The sequence below is a fragment of the Rhinatrema bivittatum genome, chromosome 6 (genome assembly GCF_901001135.1).
Source record: "Rhinatrema bivittatum chromosome 6, aRhiBiv1.1, whole genome shotgun sequence".
NCBI lineage: Eukaryota > Metazoa > Chordata > Amphibia > Gymnophiona > Rhinatrematidae > Rhinatrema > Rhinatrema bivittatum.
In genome coordinates, this window is record NC_042620.1 from 109,689,619 (window position 1) to 109,714,753 (window position 25,135).

At 42.4% G+C, this 25,135-nt stretch overlaps 1 protein-coding gene across 3 annotated transcripts in view; it reads right to left on the reverse strand.

The window, feature by feature from the left end:
• Positions 1-21,884: 21,884 nt before the first annotated feature.
• Positions 21,885-25,135, reverse strand: part of TLK1 (tousled like kinase 1) — a 388,382-nt gene continuing 385,131 nt past the window's right edge. For all 3 annotated transcript variants that reach the window (XM_029605752.1, XM_029605753.1, XM_029605751.1), the window contains one exon: positions 21,885-23,838. In XM_029605752.1, coding sequence (XP_029461612.1) covers positions 23,662-23,838 — 177 coding nt within the window. In that variant the 3' untranslated portion in view covers positions 21,885-23,661. The remainder of the gene's footprint in view (positions 23,839-25,135) is intronic.

Consider the following 25,135-nt stretch of genomic DNA (forward strand, 5'->3'; position numbering starts at 1 on the left):
ATGAAATTATTTTTTACAGATTTATATTATGTTTGTATATATATATATATATATATATATATATATATATATATACACACACACACATATATACACACATAAACTATATTTCTAATTAAACCACAACCGTTGCCATTATAAACTTTAAAAAGAGAACATCACAATTATTGCCCACCTCTGTCAAAGCCAATACCTATACATAATCTCAACAGATATTGGAGAACCCTGCTGTAAAACATGAGGATCCACAAACTATTGTTCTGAAACCAATACAATACATTCACTGACAGTTGGGAAGCCTGAAACTAGGACAGCTGTCAGAGGCACCAGGATGTAAAAACAAAAAAAAAAGGAGAGTGAGCAGCATGTGGAGAAAATTAGAATATCTAGGAGGTAAAACACATAGGGGGTAATTTTCAAAAGGAGTTACATGCGTAAATGTAGCTACTATTGTAGCAATTTTCAAAAGCCATTTACTCAAGTGCACTTATGGGGGTAAATCCTATAGACAAGTCAATGGCATATATTGTAGCAATTTTCAAAAACCCACTTACTCAAGTAAAGTGAATTTACTCCAGTAAACCTGGTTTTTACTCGAGTAAATGCTTTTTAAAATCAGGCCCATATTGTTGTCCCACTGACTCTTTCCCCTTATCTCTTGGCTCCTTTACCTCTGGGTGGCACACTTGAAGGGAAAGCAGGCTCAATGGCCCAGTTGTCATACAACAGTATCCATACACTGGTGCATTAAAGCAGGGGTAACCAACATGTGGCTCTTGCCCTCCTGGCCATTTAGCAACCGAGCAACACTGCAAAGAGCAGGAGGGGAGGAATTGGAGCAAGCAGCACACACAATAAAACAGAGCAGAACAGGTGGGTTTTGTTAGAAGACGATATGCTTTGACCAATGAATGATTACTCCTTGCTACAATGGGTGTTTGCAAGAGAAGTGGGGAGCCTTTTCTGGTGCTCAGTTTTGATGCTGATAGGATGGAATGGGATTATCTGTTTTAGATGTTGGACCATATGGGTCTAGGGTTTTTTTTCTCCAATCAGTGAAGTTATCATTTAGTTATCCATTGGTGCTAATTAGGGCAAATAGTATGCATTCTGATTCCTTTCATATAGGTTGTGGGACTAGACAAGGATGTCCACTCTCTCCACCCTTTTTTTTTTTTAATTGACTTTGGAACCATTGTTGGAACATATTCAGATTTCGAAAACAGTGACTGGGAAACAGTTGGATTCCATGATGTTTAAAGATGCAGCCTTTGTGGATGACATCTTGTTTTTTTCTAACAGATCCGGTTTGTTCACTGAAGGAATTAATGGATATTTTTGTATTTAAATTAAATATTGAAAAATCAGAAGCTTTGGCTTTTCCAGAATCTATTAAATTGGATCGGAGAAACCAGTTTCCTTTGAAGTGGGCTGATGGTACCATTCAATATCTGGCTTTATAAGTGTCCATTGCCCTGTCAGCCCTATATGAGCTTAACATAGCTAAATTATTAGCAATCACTAAAGAAAAATTTTTAGCGTGGCAAGATTTACCACTTTCTCTGGGAGGGAGGATTAATATTTTCAAAATTATACTATTTCCCAAATGGCTCTGTGTGTTTCAAAATCTCCCATAACAGCTTAAACAAAAGGATGAAAAGAATTTGGATAAAATGCTTCATCATTTTATATGGCAGGGGAAGTAGTCTAGGTTTTCCCTTGCTTGGCTGAAGAGAGATTGGGTTCATGGTGGGATGGGAATTCCAGCTTTAGTGGATTATAATCATGCCAGTATTCTGAGAATAGCTAAGGTCTGGCTAAATAATGATTCAATTTATGTGAATATTCACAAGGAGAAAAAGCACCGACTTTCCCTGTCGATTTAAGATGTTTTATATGCTCAGCCCAAATTGCTTCCAAAGGAATGGTCCAATAGTTTGAGTGCCCCAATATGTTGGGCGTGGTCAAGATTATCCAAGAAGTTGGGGACCTTATTACATTATTCCCCTTTGTTGCCCATTCAAGGAAATCTAGATTTTTCTCCTGGTTCACATTCAGATTTTCAGTTATGGATTTCCAAGGGAATTACACACATACGGCATGTTGTGGATGAGGGTCAGCTGGTCTCTTTCCAAAAGTTAAAGAGCAATTTGAGTAATAGAAGTTATTTTTCCTGTGTTCAACTTAGACACTACATTTTGATGCTGCCCAGGGAGAATCTTCAGTCTTCAACTTGGGAGTTTTTTGACAATTTTTTTTTCAGTTTGAAGATTTCAAGAGATTGTCCCTGTTTAAATTACATAAGGCACTAGTGAAATTGGGCACAGAAGATACTCTGGCAATCTTCACAGAGTGATGGAATAGTGACAGGGTTTTTACAGTACAGCCACAAATATTACAATCTTGTTTTAAGCATTTATCAGATTTATCCACCAACATGTACATTAGGGAAATGCATACAAATTTTTAAGATGTGCATATGTATCACAATATTTAGTTTTTAAAGCATGAATTACTGCAACAGTGCATTGTGAAAAGTAACTGATGTCTGTAACCTCTCATGCATTTTGATCATGTCCCCCAATTAAACGGTTTTGGGAAAAAAAATTGGGGATTTGGAGACCTTGTTAGATGTTACTATTACACCTCCTTAACTTTTTCTTTTTGAAAGATTTCTGCCTTTATTTCTTACTAATACGGGTGTTTATTATTCAAAAAGACTCATGCTTTGGAAAAGAAGGCTATTCTAATGCAAGGATACTCCATCATACTGGCTTTGGATGAATTTACTTCACATGATGCAGATGGAAAACATGCTATCAAAGTCTTCTTTCAAGCGAAGAATTTTTTTCTAGTGATTTGGGGAAATTACATTCAAACTGCCTTCTCGTGTGCGAAGTTTGATTCTTAATGTCTGACGAAGTGATCATTGGAATTTAAAAGTGAACTTGTCATTGTATTAGTCACGTACCAAAAGATGGGAGGGAGGGTGGGAGGCGGGGGTACGTCTAATACTTTATCTTTCATGATATGCATATATTGAACATTTCATTTTATTTTATTTTTTGGAAATGTGTAAAAGAAAAATGAAAGACTGTGCTTTTGCTTAGTGTATAAAAGAACTTTGGTCTGTTCTTAATAAAAACGGTTTAAGCATAAAACAGAGCAGAAAAGAGCCATTCTGCTCCCTGCTTCAGCCCTGTCCCTTCTGACATCCCAGTACTGTTGGGCAGAGGATGAGGAAAGAGCAAAAAGGTATAAGGCAGGGGTGGCCAACTCTGATCCTCAAGAGCCACAGTCAGGCCAGATTTTCAGTGGGGAACTCCCCCTTCACCACCTCTTTTGAAAACATGATGCTGTTTGATACTGTGCATTCTGATTTCTTGGCACTTGGTGTGTGAAAGGGTGGCCACCCCTCTGCTGTATGCATATTCATTGAGTATATCATGAAAACCCCATATGCCCTGGGGTCACAAGAACAGTTTTGGGAAAGCCTGTCTTAGGCATTCCACTTCTCCAATCAACAAATACTTATGAACACTGGAGCATCTGTGTAGCCATTTCTTTACCACCAGCTAGTGCAGCAATTCTCAATACAGATATGAATAAAAGCTTAAGTTTATCAAGGTTTCAAGAGAAAAGGGACAGAACTCTAAAAACAAGGCCGAGAACCAGCATTCTGAAGCACTGCATTTTGCAACACCACACGATTAGAATTAAAGGGCCAGATATTCAGGGCTGGCTGGGTAAGTAACTTAGCATGATATGACTTATCCGGCTAAGTTACAAGGGATATTCAGCAGCATATCCGTGAATATCCGTGGTTAAGGTGCTACTTAGCCGGATAAGTTATCTGATTAATTTAACTGGGATAAGAACAAATATCGCTACTTATCTGGTTAAGTTAACTGAATAAGTAGTGCAGCCTAGATCTGTCCACAAATTGGCTGGCTAAAAGATAGCCGGATAAATGACTTATCCTATTTATCTGGCTATCCAGCACTAAACGCACTTTCAATATCAGGGTTAAAGTGTTTGTCAATATGACTGAAATGCTAGGTATGTGATTATTTTGTGATAGCTCATCTGTTTTTCCTGCTAATTTTGTTATTTTTTTAAAGCATTAGTGTTTTAACATGCTTTATATGATCATACATATGAATGTTTATTTTTGTGACCCACTTAGATATTTTATAATACAGAATATACATTTTTTTAAAACAATGACACATACACAAAGCAGTACACCTGAAAGGGAGTCTGAAAACATGTAACATCTGTCAAAAAGTTGATGGAGATGTAGACGAAAAACCCAAACTAAGCAGCCATTTTTAAAAAAAATAAAATCTGAATACAAGAAAAGGTTAACAGAGTCTGAAGAAGTTGTGTGTGACAGACACTGGGTATAGGAATTCCATGTATGTCTGCAGCCATTCCCTTTCCTTATTACATAGATGGAAAAGGCAGGAGTCCTGTTTAAGGGGTCATATAGATGTCAAGATGAATCCTGGATGGCAGGGAAGACAATTGCTGTAAAGCAACACCTCACACACTAGGCTGGCATTCCCAGTTACCTGAATTTATTTTTTTTAGGTGTAAAGTTGTATTACATCACTGGGAAAATTATTTACTGTGAGTGATTCCTCTTTGAACTGAACAGGCTGATCCATCCTGCAACTAGTAAACCTCAAATTTCCCAACTCCTTCAGAACAAAGTACTTGTCTCTTAATGAGAGTTTTCAGGTGAGCCTCTACAGATATCCTTTTGTTTGGGGAAGAAAAAATCCTTTCAATGCCTAACCCACATGGTTAGGTCCAGAAGAGTGCTACAGTCTGGCTGCCATACCAAATTGTTTGGGTTATCCTATAAAAGTATATACAGAGGCACTTTAGGATGCCAATGCTCTGCTGCAGCCTACTTCGAATTACCATTGCAGGGTCCTACTTAGGTAACAGATATGTGGGTTTTTGTGAATCTTCAGGCATCCTTAACTCCTGAAGAAGACTCTGGAAACCTCCCCTGAATTCTAGTACAACCACTGAATGAAATCATGTCTCATATCTACCAGGAGAATCAGTTTATATCATTTTTCCTGGGGTTAGGGCAAATGTAGATAACCTGGATTAAATAATTAAATAATGAAATTAATGGAACAGTTTTGCACAAGAGAAAAGAATATATTTTGCCTTTATGAGCAGGTAAAACAGACCTTGGATGAGAAACAGAAGCAGTTTGTGTAGAGAACAGTCTCCAGCTCAAGGCCTAGTTACTGAGCACGGAATGGGGGGAGTATACCAGATAACGGTATTTTGACATCATTAATTTAGGTAAAGGTTCAGTAGTTCTCCACTCCAAATAAGGGAGCCATCCCAAAACAAAAGAGAAAGAAAAGAAAAAAACGTTGTTAGCCATACATGTATATAAGACAATAATGTATCTTGTATTAGGGGGAAAACGAGAGAACAGAGCAGGTTAGGTAGTACGTCACTGTTAGATGCACTGTGCTTCTAAGAAAGACTAATTATAAATTCATTTCTTGCATTTTACTAATAAAAATTATTAAGAAATTGTGGATTATTACAGAAGGGCCGGTTTTCTGCCCCAGAGTATAGGCTCCAGAATTGAACTCTCTGTGTGCGTGGAGAACACAGATAATGATCCTTTGAACTCCCTGACCATCGCAGCGATCAGGTAAATGAACACAATTGATTTAATTAAGGCAAAAGGGCTTTACATGACTAAAAGATGTAAATACATTTATGCAAACGAGTAAGCGCAGCTAGGATAGATGTAATATACATAAATGTGTCTATAGATAGAAATCAGATTCTACGCCTCATTATCAGGCCGATACAGATGGAGTGCACTGTTAGCCGGCATTTGGACGTGAGTTTTGGACACGCTAGCTTTAGCCCTTATTCAGTAAGGGGTAATAGCATGTCCAAAACGCGCGTCCAACCCCCCCGAACCTAATAGCGCCCGCAACATGCAAATGCATGTTGATGGCCCTATTAGGTATTCCCGCGCAATTCAGTAAGTAAAATGTGCATCCAAGCCATACATTTTACTTTCAGAAATTAGCGCCTACTCAAAGGTAGGCGCTAATTTCTCCGGGCACCGGGAAAGTGCACAAGAAAGCAGTAAAAACTGCTTTTCTGTGCACCCTCCGACTTAATATCATGGCAATGTTTAGTCGGAGGTCCCGAAAGTTAAAGTAAAAAAAAAAAAAAAAAAATTTGAAATAGGCCCACGGCTTGAAAACCGGACGCTCAATTTTGCTGGCGTCCGGTTTCTGAACGCGTGGCTGTCAGCGGGCTCGAGAACCGACGCCAGCAAAATTGAGCGTTGGCTGTCCCGCTGACAGCCGCCGCTCCTGTCCGAAAAGAGGCACTAGAGACGCGCTAGTGTCCCTAGCGCCTCTTTTTACCGCCAGGCCTAATTTAAATAAATTTATTTACTGTATTGCGCGCACAGGAGAGCGGGCACTCGCCCGCTGTCCCGCGTTTTTTACTGTATCGGCCCGCTAGAAACTAAAGAAAGCGTGTCACTGCGTTCCCATCAAGCCTCTTTCTGTTGCCGCTTTCCCAAGTTTACCACTACCATTGCCTCTGGCATTCCTGCCACTGTTCACTCCAAAACATGGTACTTTGCATCGCCAGCTGTGGGGAAGACGTGACTAGAGTATATTGTAGGCAGCTAGCAAGGGTTTTGGCACGGAGAAGGTGAGAGAACAAAGGCAGAATGGAAGGGAGAAACAGGACGACAGACTACAGGAGGGTAGTAGACACTACAAATAAGACAGAGGAGGAGGAAAAGACAAGAGAGGTGGGGTATAGATATATTAGTTGAAGAAACTGAAGTAAAATACGGAAAGAGAGGAAAGACTTGCTGGGAAGGTAACTAAAAGGAGAGATTGAGGGGGAGGGGAGAGAAGAGAGGGAAGAAAAGAGACTGGGTGTGGGATATACAGTACAAAGAATGGATGGGGTGGAGCAGATGAGAGAAGAAAAGCACCACCTGGAAGGAGGACCGACCGTAGTTAGATGGTAGGGAGAGAAAGGGGGTTAAAGCTGAAAAATAGAATAAAAAAGAGCAAGAAAGCTGAATGGAGAAAGAAATGAAAAAATATGATAAAGAAAACCTAGGCAGAAAAGAAGATGAAAAAGCTTATTTTGAAGGAAAAGTAATAAGGACTTTAAAGAAAAATGACTGTGTATAAGGCTATGTGCATATTTATGCAAACCTGCTGAACAATTTCCAACTCCTTGTGCAGAATCTATCCACAAATTGCAGTGTTGTCTATATGTTTATAGAGATACTTGGAGAAGTTAGGTATTCCCAAACTGTGCAAAATGCTGAAATAAGCATAAATAAGCATGTAGCAACCAAAATTACACAAGGAAGACATACAAACACCCTCAAACATAGGACTGTGCAGACTAGCAGATATGAGTGAAAACATCTAATATTCAGTTACTTTAAATTTTGCTCAAAATAATTACTAGACATAGAAGCATAAAGGCACATTGAAGGAACTGGAGCAAACAAGATAATAGAATACCATGCACTTGAAATACAGAAGTGTACCCAAAGCAGCTTTGAAGAACCAAAGCATCAATGAAGAGATGCAGAAATGCAGAACTCATACCAATTGAGATGCAAAGCATTACTGAGGCACTGTCACACACAGGTACTTTTCAGATATCAAGCAGCTTCAAGCAACTTAAATGTATGAGATATGCCAGCATTCTCCAGGTATGAAAGTACTAGATGTACAAAGGAGTTTTCAACATATGAAGAGCACATGGGGTACTAAGCTCCAAACAAGTGCTGCACAAAAGCTATTTCAAGATTTATCAACTGAGGAATGCATTCCCTAGACAGGTGCTGTTGAGATACCAAGCAATCTTATGGCAACACAATTCTAACAAGGCACTGAAGCACATAAGAAATGGCAAAGCACTTGAGCAATCAGCTTTGAGTTGCCTTAGCAAAAGTGAAGAATTGTTGTATCAAGGCTGTCTTGAAGGAGAGTAGCATTGATACAAGGACAAAGCACTGTCAACACCACAAAGACACAAAGGTACTTTCAAGGAACCAAAGCACAATCATGCTAGCAAGCAGTTTCCAAGCAGTGAAGTACCACTGAAGCAATGCTGTGCTAAGATTATCTTGAAGAACTAACAAAAAGCCAACAATCTTTTAAAGCATTCAAACTGTGAAGGGCTAAGTCTTGATGTATGTCAAGGATTGTGCTTGTAGAACTTTATTGACAGGATATATATATATATTTTTTTTTTTTAATTACTCCACACCATAAAAGACAGATTAGTGTTATATCCTATGTCATGGGTGGTCAACTCCGGTCCTCAAGAGCTACAAAATAAGTCTGTTTTTCAGGATATCCCCAATGAATATACTTGAGATAGATCTACATGTACTGGTCTCCATTGTTTGCAAATCTATCTCATGCATATTCATTGCAGAGGACCAGAGCTGGCCACCTCTGTCTTATGGGACATGTGCAGTTGTGTCTCAGATCCAAGTGAACTGACATGCAAATATAGCCACATACGAACTGCTTTCATTGGCACTCTATAGATACTCGAATGGTGAACTTACAGACAGAAAAGTACCATGGCTAAAAATGTTGACATATTTAAGGTCCTTAAAAATGAGATGGTGAAGAAGAAAAAGTACAAACTAGATTATTTGAAATAAAGACTAAAGACAAGCACAAACAAGAGAATCAGCTCACTAACAGACCAATGCAATATCATTGAATAAAAACAACTTTTGAATGCGTACACATCCATCTCTCCTGGGCGCTCGATGCAATAGGAAAATGAGGTGCCATGCTAAAAGGGATGCACAATGGGTAATTTGTGCATCCCTAGCACTCTGCATTGGGCACCCAGGAAATGTGACGGTGTACCCACATGAGCCTGGCCAGAGCTCCCTCCCCAATCCCGGCAGGACTGTTCCCGATTGGTCCTTTTCACTGACTGACACTTGTCAGTGAAAAAGACCAATCCCTTTTCAGGACAGCCTTCTTAAAGGGGATTGGTCCTTTCACTGACATCAGTGAATGGATTCAATCAGCAGTAAGTGAATAAAGTTCCCGACCGTTAATATTTATTTACTCCTTAACTTATTGCTTGCAGGGGTTTCTGGCCAGGAGGGGAGGGGGATTTGGAGTACCCCCCCCCCCCAGAAAACCACAGAAAGCAGAATTTTTGTGTTGAGCCCTTGAACGCGGCATGATTCTGCTTTCTGTGGTTCCTCCTATTGTGAAGATACTAATAGGAGGAATCACAGAAAGCAGGATTTTTTTTTTTTTGGTGAGCCCTTGAGTGTGGCATGCTTTAACCCCAGCTCCCGGACAGGTGTTAAATTTGCACGTTAAAATGGGCATCTTGGCTGCATGGCAATATTTGGCATCGCAGGGTAAAGCAAATGTTGCTTACCTGTAACAGGTGTTCTCACAGGACAGCAGGATGTTAGTCCTCACATATGGGTGACATCATAGGATGGAGCCCAATCACGGAACACTTTTGTCAAAGTTTCCAGAACTTTGACTGGCCCCTACTGGGCATGCCCAGCAAGGCACTAACCCTGCAGCCAGCAGGGGTCCCCTTTCAGTCTTGTTTAAAAGCTACAGGCAGTGCCAAAAAATAAAGTAAGAAAACGTAATGAACCCAACACCGTGGGGCGGTGGGTGGGTTTCATGAGGACTAACATCCTGTTATCCTGTGAGAATACCTGTTACAGGTAAGCAACATTTGCTTTCTCACAGGACAAGCAGGATGGTAGTCCTCACATATGGGTGAGTAGCGAGCTGAGGATGTCCAAGAAATGCACCAAATGTACCCAGGTGTGCAAGGCACTAGGACTGGGTTAAAATTTGGCAGAGGGCATCCTGAACCCTATCCGGCATGCGGAAGGGTATTGGTACATCACATTGTAAATAAGTTACGAAGGACAGACTGGCCAAAGATGGAATCTTGTCTTCCGGCTTTGTCCAAACAATAGTGGGCTGCAAAGGTGTGGAGAGAACTCCAGGTGGCAGCCCTGCAAATGTCAGGAAGCGGCACCGATCGTAGGTGTGCTACTGAAGTCACCATGGCCCTCAAAGAATGTGCTTTAACACAGTCTTGAAATGGAATGCCCGCTTGCTGATAGAAAAAGGATATGCAGTCCTCCAACCAGGAGGAGTCTGCTTACCCACAGGCTTCCCTAACTTGTTAGGGTGGAAAGAGACAAACAATTGAGTGCTTTCCCTGTGAGCAGCTGTACGGTCTAGGTAGAATGCTAGAGCCCGTTTACAGTCAAGGGTATGCAAAGCCTGTTCTCCTGGATTGGAATGGGGCCTGGGAAAGAAGGTAGGTAGTATAATTGATTGATTAATGTGAAACTCCGATACTACCTTAGGCAAGAACTTAGGATGAGTGTGGAGTACTGCCCGGTCCTGCAGAAGTTTAGTGTAAGGCAGATAGGTAACTAGGGTCTGTAATTCACTAACTCTGCGACCTGAAGTGATTGCCAGAAGGAAAATCACTTTCCATGTGAGATAGCGAAGATCACAGGAGTGAAGAGGCTGGAATTGTGATTTCATGAGCCGACCCAAAACCAGGTTGAGGTCCCAAGAAGGGGCCAGAGGACGGAGTGGAGGCTTGAGGTGAAGCAAGCCTTTCAGAAAACGTGTTACAAGGTGTTGTACTGATATAGGAACATCCCCGACAGCTTCATGGAAGGCGGCTACTGCACTGACATGCATTCTGATGGAAGAAGTTTTTAGACCTGACTCTGATAAGTGCCAGAGATTGTCCAAAAACTTCGTGATTGGACAGGAAAAGGGGTCAAGGGACTGAGAAGAGCACCATGACGTGAACCTATTCCATTTGTAAGAGTAAGATTTTCTCGTGGAAGGCTTCCGTGAAGCAATCAAGACACGGGAAACTGGTTCAGAAAGATTAAGTGGCTGAAGGATTAATCTTTCAACATCCATACCGTCAGGGACAAGGCGTGAAGGTTGGGGTGGCGAAGGCACCCGTCGTTTTGAGTGATCAGAAGTGGGTCCTTTCCCAAGGGAATGTGCCTGCGAATGGAGAGATCCTGCAGTATTGGAAACCACACTTGGCGTGGCCAATGAGGTGCTATCAGGATCATAGTTCCCTTGTCCCGACGTAACTTCAGGGAATGCATAGAGTAGACCGATTGCCCACGAGAGGGAGAATGAGTCTCTGGGCTGAGAGTGTTTGCTGCGAATGACAGCGCAGAAGTTCTCTACTTTGCGGTTTTGAGGAGACGCAAAGAGGTCTATTTGAGGATATCCCCATTGTTGGAAGATGGAGTTCGCTACTGCGGGGTTGAGAGACCACTCGTGCGGTTGAAAGATGTGACTCAGTTTATCTGCCAATACATTGTGCACTACCGGCAAGTAGGTGGCGCTGAGGTACATCGAATGGGAGAGAGTGAGCTTCCGCCCATATCTGTGCAGCTTCCTGATACAGAAGGAAGGAGCCTGTGCCTCCCTGTTTGTTGATGTACCACAGGGCCACCTGGCTGTCCGTCTGGATCAGGATAACGATTTGAGAGGCAATCCTGAAATGCCGTGCGAGCATATCTGATTGCTCGAACCTCCAGGAAATTTATTTGGTGTTTGGCTTCCTCTGGAGACCAAGATCCTTGTGTCTGCAGATCGGCCACATGGGCTCCCCAGCCGAGGTTGGAAGCATCGGTGGTGAGAGTTATTTGAGGATTTGGAGCCTGGAAGGGCAAGCCTTGGAGGAGACTGACCTGATTTCTCCATCAGGCGAGAGACTGACGGAGTGAGTCGGTTACGTGGACAATGGTCGACAGGGGCTGAATGGATTGAGTCCATTGTGACCTTAGAGTCCACTGCATGACTCTCATGGCCAAGCGGGCCATTGGGGTGACCTGAACTGAGGGCGCCATGTGTCCCAGTAGGATGAGAAAGTGGTGTGCAGTCGTGGAGTGCTGAGACTGCAGCTGGTGTGCAAGAGACACGAGAGTGAGAGCTCGCTGTTGAGGCAGAAAAGCCTCTGCCTGCAAGGTGTCCAAGTCTGCCCCAATGAACGACAAGGTTTGTGATGGGACTAAGTAGGATTTGTCGTAATTGACGAGAAATCCTAGCGAGATTAAAGTGTGTAAGGTAAGATGCAGGGACGACAGAGCAGCTTGTTGAGTGGGAGCCCTGATCAACCAATCGTTTAGATAGGGGTAGATGTGAACACCTTGAGTCCTGAGGAAGACTGCAACTACAGCGAGGCATTTTGTGAAGACTCGTGGTGCTGATGCGAGGCCGAATGGAAGCACTCGATACAGATAGTGCTTGGGGCCTACTAGAACCCTCAGGTATTTGCGATGAGATGGAATTATCGTGATATGAGTGTATGCGTCCTGGAGGTCTAGAGAGCAGAGCCAATCTCCTCTTTGTAGAAGAGGAAGAAGAGAGCCCAAGGTTACCATTTTGAACTTCTCTCGCTGGAGGTACTTGTTGAGGGCACGGTGGGTGGGTGGGCGTGCATTCATGCAGGCGGAGGGAGCCGGCGGCGAAAGCGGCCTCCGGCAGCCCCCGCCAGCAGTGAATGAATGCATGCCTGTTTACGCCCGTGCAATTTCGGCGCTCAAGGCAGTCACATGCCGTGACGTCAAGCGTCGTGACGTCACGCCTTGAGCGCTGAAATCGCCGCTTTCGCCACCGGCTCCCTCCGCCTGCATGAATGCACGCCCACCCGCCCGCTCCGGCCTGGATCGAACACGCGCCCACCCGCCCGCCGGCTCCCACCGCCGCCTGGATCGAACGCGCGCCCACCCGCCCGCCGGCTCCCGCCGCCGCCGCCTGAACGGGCGCCCACCCGCCCGCCGGCTCCCGCCGCCGCCTGGATCGAACGCGCGCCCACCCACCCGCCGGGCTCCCGCCGCCGCCGCACTGGATGAAACACGCGCCCACCCGCCCGCCGGCTCCCGCCGCCTGGATGAACGCGCGCCCACCCGCCCGCCGGCTCCCGCCGCCTGGATATGACACGCGCGCCCACCCGCCCGCCGGCTCCCACCGTCGCCGCCGCTTGGATGAATGGGCGCCCACCCCGCCCGCCGGCTCCCGCGCGCCGCCGCCGCTTGGATGAATGGGCGCCCACCCGCCCGCCGGCTCCCGCCGCCTCGATGACCACACGCCTGGGGGATTCGGAAAGTGACAGGTATTTATACATATATATAAATAACTTACGCTGCAATGTTAATATGGAGGTCGTCCATGGTTTTTTACACTTTACTCCCTTTGGTTTTACCCCCATTTTTTATACTTTATTCCCGTTTTAATTTTCGAACACCACACTAACATCAAGTAGAGGGTAGGCGGTAAACTAACAGGTTAAGGACCGGCAAAATAGCGGGTTACAAAGGAGATAATCTGAGCGCGCGTCACAGTATCGGAGGGGAATAGCTAATTCCTTCATTAAACAGCTAATTCATTCATTTACATATCATATACATGCTGGGTGCGGAAAGGGTTATGTGTCTGTTTTAAGAAGCGCTAAGGACGCGTGAAACTGGAGACTGTATCGCAGGATCGCCTTACGCGTCCGAATTGTGCGCTCACAGCGGGTTACAGACGGGAAATCTTCAACCGCACGTTACAGTATCGATCTGACAGATTGGTGATCCAATTGGGGTTTGTGAAAACCTGGAGCTGACTGGACGAGATAGGTGGTGTCAGCTTTCCTGTGGACTGGGGCCACAGAGCCAGGATGTTCCCAGTTCTTTTTGAGGAGATCCAGAAGAACCTGGTGGATAGGGATGGAGGTTATTTCCTTGGGAGCATCCAGGAATTGTAACAGCTCCATCATTTGATGCCTGTCATCTTGTTCAGTCTGTAATTGGAAGGGAACCAATTCAGACATCTCCGGCACAAATTTTATAAAGGAAAGGTCCTCTGGAGGAGAATGCTTTCTGCTTTCAGTAGGTGAAGGTGGTGATGGCAAATCCTCGGTATCGTAGGGATCAGCAACTGTTCCTCTAGGAGCTAGAGGAGGACGGGGTGGTGGGATCCCTGAAGGTCTTGGTCTAGGCTCCGAAGGACTGAGTTGAGGCACCAATGAAGGCATCGAAGGCACCGGCACAGGCATCGAGGGATGGCTCGGTGGTGCCGGACGTATCGGCACCGATGGGTGGATCGGTGGCATCGAGGGACGTTATTGGCATCAATGGCTAAGGCATCGGCAGAACTCCCGATGGAGGGATGCAGAATGGTGTTTCTCCTCCCGATGACAAAGCAAGCGGGGAGGGAACCGGAGCCATTGGTGACCCAGGGTCCATCGGTGGAAAAGCAGCCATGAGCGCTTCCATCCTTGACAGCAGCGGTGCCAACGCTGCTGGAATCGGGTCGATGGTCGGTTACACAATCGGCACCGATGTCAGTGCCAGAGGAACCTGGAATCTATGGATCGCCTTGATGGCCTCCTGAACCATCCGGTCAAGTTCTTCTCGGAGACCTGGAGCAAGCAGCCCTGGTTCCGGAACAGAAGAAGGAGGCAGAGGCATAGCCAGAGGGACCACCGTTAAAGGCGGAGTCGCGGCTCCCGATACCCTGTCAGGTGAGGGTTGCCTCGGTGACCCGGTCGCCAAAAAGGTCGGTGCCTTTTTCTGGACGGGGTTTCTTTGACTGCAGCTCAGACGATGGCGAGGTCGATGATTTCGCTCCCGATGGTCCGAGACTTTTGATGCCAGTGGCGATGTTTATCTCTACGATCCCCTCGGTCCTGAGGGGGAGTAGAGGGTGTCGAAGGCCAAGAAGTCGTTGATGCCGGACGGTCACCAGCCGGTGGTCGATGCTGGCACGAAGTTGACGGAGCCGGTTCTGACGACGTCGATGCAATAGACTGTGTCGGGGTTTGAGCATGGAAGAGAAGTTCCATCTTCTCCATTCTGGCCTTGCGACCTTTTGGTGTCATTAGGGCACATTTGGTGGTCAAGACATCGTGCTCTCGTCCAAGACACATTACACAGAATTTATGGGGGTCTGTGATGGACATGGTGCGATTACAGTCCGGGCACCGACGGAACCCCGACGCCATGGAAAAAATTGAGCTGCGGTACAGTCGATGGCCAGTAGGCCGCGAGGGCCAAACTCAACGGTAATAGATGGAAAAACGAGTAAAAACTTACCGGAATATCGCAGCTTGAAAAAGTTAAAGGAGGGACCCCTGTGGGGCAAATTAACTTTTAGTAATTCCGTGAGGAAAATTCCTGAAGGAATCTCTGCAGAGCTCCTTAACCGCGAGGCTACTGATGTGTGGAAAAAAGAAGACTGAAGGGGAACCCCTGCTGGCTGCAGGGTTAGTGCCATGCCCAGTAGGGGCCAGTCAAAGTTCTGGAAACTTTGACAAAAGTGTTTCGTGATTGGGCTCCATCCTATGATGTCACCCATATGTGAGGACTACCATCCTGCTTGTCCTGTGAGACTAGCTAATAGCCTCATCTACATGGAATTTGCATGTGATGAGTGCTATTAGCTCGATTGGACATACCTTTTGGACTTGCTAATCCTTGTATTGCACTGGGAGTTATTTTAGTGCATCCAAAACATGTGTCCAATAGAGTGTTACCCAGTGCGCTAGCATGAGCGTGCTATATTGCATCAGCCTGTTTGTTTTCCTCTGCTCTGTGGCAGTAGGGGGTGATGCTGCCTGCTGCTGCAGACTGGTTCCCTGGCATTATACAACCCCAGTAGCAAGACCTTTCTGCAGCTTGCTGCATGTGTACTGAATTTCATATTTGGGTCAGAAAAGTTCAATTGCTCAGGAGGTCAGAAGGGATTATTTAAAAAAAAATCAAAACAGCAATAAAGTTGAGTCCCTGCATATAGCCTAGTTGGTTTTAACCATCTAGCAGCATTTGTCATTCAGTACAATGAACTTTTGTGTGAGTCAAACTTTTCCCATATCAGATGTGTGTTGATAATGAATGATTAATTCCAGCAAGAAGGATCTGAACAGGAAAATGTTTTCTTTCTAGTTTTCATTAGGTTTATTTTAACTGCTATTTTGAGAAGTGAAAGTTGGAACTAAGTCCTTCCAGGTACATACTGTGTAAGTGCAAACTCAAGCACTTGGCTACTTCATTCAAGACTTTATAAACCATGAAAATTCTTACATTCAATTCATTGGGCAATCAGAAACCAATGGAAGACCTTTAAAATAAGTGTGATTATGATCATGTGTGAGCTCCTGAAACTAGACAAGCTATAGTGTTTTTCACCATTTTAAAGTCTTTCCAGCTGAGTTTTTAGAAGGCCAATATAGCATTACAATAGCTCAGTAGTAATTAAATTAATGCATGTACCTCATGCATAAGTCATTTTTGTCCAAAAAAGGATCTGATTTACCAATACGTGCCTACACAGTGTGTATCCAGGACAACCTCTAAGATTTTCAGTTCCTTATCTGGTGTTATCAATTTATCATGCATACACAGCAAAGGCCAATTACAGCTTCACAAAGGTCTCTGCATCCACATTCCCTTCACATGGGGTTAAGCTGAATGCTCTCAATTCTACCCACAGTTGCTGGTCCACTACCTAAGAACATAAGAACATGCAGCTACATCTTCCGGAGCAGGATACTCAGGAGCTAGGCTATGGCTTGTGAGCCACATGAGATCAGCAGAGGTTGCATGTAGCTCATGGGCTAGACAGTCCTCTTAAATTGATTTATATAATGTTAATAGAAATGACAGCAGAAAAGGAGAAAATGATCCATCCAGTCTGCCCAGCAAGCTTATGCCAATATCTGCTGCACTGTGCAGGTTACCCCTATGCTTATCAGTTTCCCAGATTGTAAAAGTCAGGGCCCCTGGATGCTGTTTGAATCCAATTTCCCTTAATCCTTGCCGTGGAAGCAGAGAGCAATGTTGGAGTTGCATCAAAAGTATCAGGCTTAGTATTAAGGGTAGTAAGTGCCACATCAGCAAGTTACCTCCATGTTTATTTGTTCCCCAAACCGTAGAAGTCAGGGCCCTCATTGGTTGCTGTCTGAATCCAATTCCCCTTTTCCCACTGCCATTGAGGCAGAGAGCAACGATGGAGTTGCATTAACAGTATCAAGGCTTATTTAAGGGTAGCAACCTCCAAACCAGCAAGTTATCCTCAGTTACCCCATGCACTCTTTTCTTTATTTCCATCCTCTAGCATTAGGGATCCACAGTGTTTATCCCATGCCACTTTGAATTCCTTCACCACCTCTTCCTGAAGGGCATTCACCACCCTCTCTAAGTAGAAATACTCCCTGACACTGGTTCTGAGTCACCCTCTCTGGAGTTTCATTTCATGACCTCTAATTCTATTGATTTCTTTCCAACGGAAAAGGTTTGACGATTGTGCATCATTAAAACCTTTAAGGTGTCTGAAGGTCTGTATCATATCTCCCCTGCACCTCCTCTCTTCCAGGGTATACATACTCAGATCTTTCAGCCTCTCCTCATAAGTCTTCCAATGCTGACCCCTCACCATTTTGGTCACACTTCTTTGGACCGCCTCTATCCTGTCTTTATCCTTTTTGAGATACGGGCACCAATACTGAATGCAGCACTCCGGGTGAGGCCTCACCAAGGACCTGTACAAGGGCATTATTACCTCTTTTTTCTTACTGGTTATTCCTCTCTCTATTCAACCCAACATTTTTCTGGCTTTAGCTGTCATCTTGTCACATTGCTTCACTGCCTTCATATCATCAGACACTATCACAACAAGGTCCCTCTCCCAATCCGTGCACATTAGTCTTCATGGTCCATCATATACAGCTCTTTTGGACTGCTGCAAGCCAGACGCATAACTCTGAACTTCTTGGCATTGAATCCCAGCTGCCAAATCTTTGACCACTCTTCAAGCTTTCTTAAATCACTTTTCATTCTCCCTACTCCTTCAGGCATGTCCACTCTGCTGCAGATTTTAGTATCATCTGCAAATAGACAAGTTTTACCTTCTATCCCTTCCGCCAGGTCACCCACAAAGACATTTAATAGTCTTGTCCCAAAATAGATCCCTGTGGCACTCAAGACCATTCTTTCTTTAGAGTAGGTTCCATTTACTATTACACACTGTCTCCTGTCAGTCAACCAGTTTGCAATCCACGCTACCACCTTGGCACCCACTCCCAAGCTTCTCATTTTGTTCATACGTCTCCTATGTGGTACCATACCAAAAGCTTTATTAAAATCCAAGTAAATCACATTGAGCACTCTTCCCTGATCCAATTCTCTAGTCACCCAATCAAAAAAAATCAATTTGTCTGATAGGACCTTCCCCTGGTGAATCCATACTGCCTCAGGTCGAGCAATCCACCAGATTGTAGATAGTTCACTATCCCTCAGAGTCTCCATTAATTTTCCCATCTCCGAGCTAAGGCTAACCAGTCTGTAGTTTCCAGCCTCCTCTCTGCTCCCACTCTTGAGAAGCGGGACCACTGCTGCTCTTCTCCAATCTTGCAGCACCTCTTCCTTTTCCAGGGATAAATTGAACAGGTCTTTCAGCAGACCTGCCAGCTCCCTCAGTATCCTGAGATGTATCACATTTGGCCCCATGGCCTTGCCACATTTAGTTTTCCTAGCTCTTCCCATACATTCTCTTCTGTAAATGGTATTTCATCTACTCCACCCCCATCAGTAGTCTTGTCAACTAGTGATGGTCCTTCTCTAGGGTCTTCTTTAGTGAACACTGAACTGAAGAATTTGTTTAATATTTCCGCCATTTCTTTATCTCTCTCCACACACTGATCTTTGTCACCTTTCAATTTCACTATTCCACTTCGGACCTTTCTCCTTTCTCTATCTGAAAAATGTTTTGTTACCTTGCTTTACACCTCTTTGGCAATCCTTTCTTCTGCTTGACATTTTGCTTTCTTGATTTCTTTCTTCGTCTCCCTCAGTTTCACCAGATATTCTTCCTTGTGTTCATCTTTTGGGATCCTTTCTTGAATGCTGTTCTTTTTTGCCTTTATTTTATCAGCCACCTCTTTTGAGAACCAGATCAGTTTATTTCTCTTTCTTATGTTTATTTTTCTAACATTTAGATTTCTTGCCTTCGTAACTGCTTGTTTAGTTTGGCCCACAGTTGTTCTACCTCTCATTTTCTCCCAGTCTTCTAGTTCTACCTCCAGGTACGTCCCCATTTTGACAAAGTCCGTATTTTTGAAATTCAAAGTTTGGGTCTTTGTGTGACCTCTCTGTATCCTATTTGCGAAATCAAACCATACCAATTGATGATCACTGGTGCTGAGGTGGGCACCCGGCTGGACATTAGGGACATTATCCTTGTTAGTGAGCATTAGGTAGAGTATAACTCCCTCCCTCATGGGTTCCATTACCAATTGTTTTAACACAGCCCCTTGCAGGGCATCCACTATCTCTCTACTTCTGGTAGATTCTGCAGAAAGGATTCTCCAGTCTACATCTGGCGGATTAAAATCTCCAACAATCAACACTTCTCCTTTCTTTCCCACCTTTTGTATGTCTGACAGATCTCTGTCTAGTTCTTCTGTTTGAGTAGGCAGCCTTAAACCACTTCAGTAAAAAATGGATATACCATTTTTTTTTAAAGAATGGCCCATTATGCTTCTCTACCCTATCTTCCTCGCAGTTTGGTCGCTTGGATATTGTTTTTGACATAAAGAGCTACTACTCCCCATTTTCTGTCCTCTGTTCTTCCTTAACAAGCTATAGCCTGGTATGGCCATATCCCAATTATGAGAATCTGTGAACCATGTCTCCGTAACAGCAATAATGTCCAAGTCTGCCTCCACCATTAGGGCCTGCAGGTCTGGAATTTAATTGCCCAAACTACAAGCATTTTTGGTCATACAGATCTAATTTTTCTCTCAATTTGTTGCACTTCCTAGTCAGTTTTTCTGAGCTGTTATTTTCTCCTCTCACTTCCTGTATTGCTTGGGGATGACATATCAATTTCATTGGCCATCTCCTGCCAGCCCCATTATACAGTTTAAAAATGATAATATATGATCTAAAGTTTTCACTTTGCATCCTCTTTTACTGCCCTGTACATGACCCCAGCCTCCAATGTATCCAAAACCACTTTCTGTGCACCAAGTTTTGAGCCAGGAATTGCAATTATCTATATGGCATAGTTTCTCATTGCCCTTTCCATGAACAGGTATTACTTCCGAAAAGGCAATAGTCTCTGCAGTGTGTCTTATCTTTCCTAGATTTTGGAAATCTCTGTTGTTCATGGATATCATTTCTATTGAGGTCATTGATCCCCAGATGGATGACAACATTGATATCAATGTTCCTACTTTCTTCTTCAATGACTTGGACTATCTGGTTTGCATTTCTACTAGCTGAGGATCCTGGAAGGCATTTATCTGTTGTGTCACCATCAAAATGTGCTCCCAAATTGGTTTCTCTGGTGATTGAGTCTCCCAGCAGAATCAGCTTTTATGACATTTGATTCTGTTGAATGGCTTCTTTGTGCATTGGGTGACTTCTCTTTTAGAAATCACTTCAAAATCTATTGCTGAGGTTTCTTCATTCTCCAATGCAGAAAAAGCATTATATATATATGTTATATGTAAGGGCTCCTCCCAAAAATTTATTTATATGTTGCCTAGTTCATCATATTATATTATGTTATCTGTTATATGTTATATGTACGGGCACTGCCCAATGGTTTTTTGTTCACTGTGAACCGATACGATGTGCGAACGGATATCGGTATAAAAGAAATGTTAAATAAAAATAAAATATAGGGGTAACAGTGGGGAGAGTGGGTGTCTCTTCATCACAAACCTTATTCTGCCAGAGCCCACTGTTATCCAATTGTTCCTGGGATTTTGAATCCTGGATGTCTTATCTCTGTGGGGGTGGGCGTTGATGCACAGGATACAGTAAAAGTTAGGGAAAGTGGGTGTCTGTCACATGTCTTGCTCTACCAAAGCCCATCGTAAACCATTTTTTCCTGGGTTTCTGAAACCTCTGTGGGAGATGGGCAAGAGATACTGGATGGTTCAAGGACAGGGAGATCAACTGAAACTTGGACAATTCCTCCCTTAGATGAATAGGCTCCATTTTAATTGTAGACAGCTGAAGGCTAAAGGGACAACCTTTGATTCTCCATATGATAGGCCTTGGGACATAAGCACCACACTCTACTTGTCAAGTTAATTTAATTTCTGACTTTTTTTTCATCTTCTGTAAATTTATCAGATACAAATTCTATCAAATTGACAGATACAAAGAAGCAAACGATACCTTTAACATTGAGGAATGTTCCACTCATGTAATCTATATATGATTTTTTGTGAATCAGTCCTAGTCAATTAATATTGAAATCTGTAAAGTATTATAGTCTCACATTTTTTGTAATCATATTCTTTAAGCATGTCAGGGATGTCTCAGATTTTGGAGATTTCTAGATTGATCCCAAAGTACATTTAGAATGATTTTAAAAAGACACAATCTAAGGAAATCGTGTGTATTAGGGGACACGGGGTGCCTTGTGGGGAAGGTACTTATGGTGAGTCAAATAGGTCTTCAAAATCATAATTCTTCAAAACCTATGGTATTAATCCACCTCTAGAATATACTCTATTAACAGAAGTCAGTCTGGTATTTTATTTTGCCAGGGTTCATGAATACCATTTATGCCAAAGGAGCAGGTTTTGATCTATCAATTTTAGGCAAAAAGTTTTTAAATAAGTATCTTATACTAGCAGTGATGGAAATAATAGAAAAACTATACGTTTGCAAGTTTAACAAAGCAAAGCCAACAGTTCTTGACTAAATATAATATACTGATTAACAAGTTATGACCATGTTTAACTGATATAAAGGCAAAACCAGAATATCAATGTGTAATTTAAATTTCAACTTCCATTGTTTATTACTGTTTTGGCTACATTCTCTACAATTTCAGCAGCTTCTTAAAGAGACAGTTAATATATCTATGTACAATGAAAAATGCAACAGCTTGCAACATGAGAAACAAGAGCCACAGTTAACTGTACAATATTAAAAAGATAGTCTGTGGTAATACAGCCTCCTTTTCTGCAATATGAACAAAATTACATATAAGTATTTAACATCATGAATGTGATAGTAAAAGGAATAATGTACAGGAAAGAAATATAGCATCCCAAAAATAATCAAGTCTACCATACAAGGCAGTTAGAAAATGTTTCACATTTTATAACACCTGTACAAGCCACAAGAGCAATTCTTTCTAGGAGCATCCTCCTATTCTGCAGATGGGAGCTTAAAAAAAAAAAAACCAAAAAAAAAAAACCATGTTTAATAACTATGAACACCTCCTAAATCTAGTGTCAAAATGCTCAAGTTTTAGAGCACAAGAAACTGACAAAGTATTGTATGTCTAACAGTTATGTTATACATGCCTTGATTGTTAATGAATTGCCCAGTTTTAATAATTCTGTAATGACAGTCCACCTGCACCTTTTAAAGGAGGTCATTCTATCTGTCTGCCAAGGTAAAAGCAACATCATTTAGCAGCAATTAAAAAGCGCCTTCAAGGAGACTTAAAAAAAAAATACTATATCCAATTAGAAAAGCCATACTTTAAACATCTGTACAGGAACAAGCTGCTGAAATTTAAGAATAACTGAAAATATGACATCTGTACATTAATATACAATAGAGTTAGAAGGAAATGTCTCATTATCCTGCATAGAACAATTTACATGACGTCTTGTCTGCATTTGGTTACATACTGTTTGTACTTTGCATTTATCACAAGGCCTACAAACAAATCCTAAAACATGTTAGAATTCTAAAGTAGTAGTACATTCTGAAAGCACTGCAAGTATTACAGTTTTAAAAAAGTGTAGCTAGTTCAAAAATCAGGAATCCATGAACCTAAGGATGATTTATCTGGAATGATTCATCAACCTTTCAAAACTGTAACTTGTGAAAGAACACATCTGGCTTCTTAGGAGCAATCTTATAGGCTGCAAAAACAATTACAGTCTTTCAAATGTGAAAACTGAAAAAGAACTTTATCCCAAGCTTCCAAACTTCAAGCTGCATTCAAAAAACCAACTAACCAAAAAAAAAAAAACCAAACAAAAAACGTGTGTACCCATTGACATCTTACTTTGGTTTCAACTGAAGTAACTTCTCAATAGGTGAAATGATTTGTTCACCCAGACAGTGCGCTTCCACTTGTGTGTTCAAAATTTGTCCATAGTTTTGTTTGCTTTTTTTAAAATTTAAATAATGAAGCATGACCCTTCGTGTTTAAAACTCTTCAGTATCAACCAAATGTATTTAAGAATTATAAAAAGATTATTTACAGTGTTTCCAGCCATTCCCCCATCCCTCCAAAAAAAGTCCTTATTTCATCCTTAAACACAGTTAGCCTGTTTAGTGCTTGACAGGCAATGTCATTCTTGAGTTCTGAAGGTTACAGTCAGAAGGGTTCATTTATTCACAGTCCATGATCCACTCTCACCATACAAACAACACTACAGAGAAGGGACTCCCAAGTTTAAACAATACACACACACACCCCTTCAAAATTGTCTTGTGTAGAAACACTCAAATCTTCTCAAACGGAAGTTTGCACCTGAAAGCTACTTAAAAGAATATCATGCCAGTCTGAACTTGCAGGGACTTTAGTATGATATAATGCTTGAAGTAGGTGGTGTAGGGGATGCAACAAGCCCACTCATATGCAAATTTCCTGAAGAATTGGATCTTCTCATGTGAGGGAGAAGGTAAGGATCATTGGCCAGCTGGTGGACATCAAATCGATCCTCTTTACGATATGCTAAACACCGCCTTATAAAGGCCTAGAAAGCAAACAATGACAATTTTTGGTAAGAAATAAAATTGGTTGTCTTCAATTATTTATAAACAGCAAAACTGATCCACACAGCCAAAGCATTTATTTTAATCTGATTTTCTTGTTCCCCCTCCATTTAGATTTGTACTTTTGTGGCATTTTGATTTCCATATTATAATCCAGTTATAAAATTTTTCCTGGCTCCTTACTAAATTTCTGTTGACTTCTCATTCTTCTATGCTTATTTTACTATATTTTGATTTTCTAAATTACAGGAATAAAATCCATATAGCATGATTCATAGGGAATAATGTGCTATTAACGCTTAGGACATACCAAGGAAATAAATCAGCTATATATTGTGCTGAAGCAATAGAATGTCCATTTAAACAACAACTTATATAATAAAAAATAATATAATTAAAAATAAAAATAGAACATGATCAGGAAAACACTAAACAAAATGAATACAAGATTGCACTAATTATTTTTAATGCACCAAAAAAAAAAAAAAAAAAAAAGAATTTCAATACAAATGAAAAGAAATCAAAATGTTTTAGCATTCAATTTCTGTAGTAAATTTAGTTCCACTTTTTTTTTATATAGAGAAATAAAGCAAAAGAGCTAATTATGAAAACAAAACAAAAAAAAAAGCAAGCCATATCATCACTTGGGTTTTTCAAAGAACTGACCATTTATAGCAACACACAGCTGAGTGAATTTTACCACTGTAATATTGTTAAATCAACTTGACATTTAGAAAATATTTAGGGGCAGATTTTCAAAGCCCTACGCGCATAAATCCAGGTGGGGTTATGAGCACCGGGCCTATTTTCAAAAGGCCCGGCAGCGCGTGTAAAGCCCTAGGACACGTGTAAGTCCCGGGGCTTGAAAAAATGGGTGGTCTGGGGGCGGGGCATTGGCGTGGCCAGAGGCCTCTTCACGGCTGCTGGGCCGGCGCGCACAAGTTACGGGTTTTGTTTTTTTTTATCGGGCTGGGGGTCGGGACAGGTAGGGGAAGGGAGGGAAGGAACGGGGAAAGCCAGCTGGTCTCCCCAAGGGCTTGGCGCACGCAAGGTGCACTAATGTGGACCCTCTTGCGCGCGCTGACTCCTGATTTTATATCATGCACGCAGCTGTGCGCGCATGTTATAAAATCGGGCATACATTTCTGCATGCCGGGTTGTGCGCACAAATGTATGCCATGCGCGTACCTTTTAAAATCTGCCCCTTAATCTTTCACTATTACCCCAAAGTGACCTATTTCGCTCATTAATAGATTTCAAATTGATTTTACAACATTC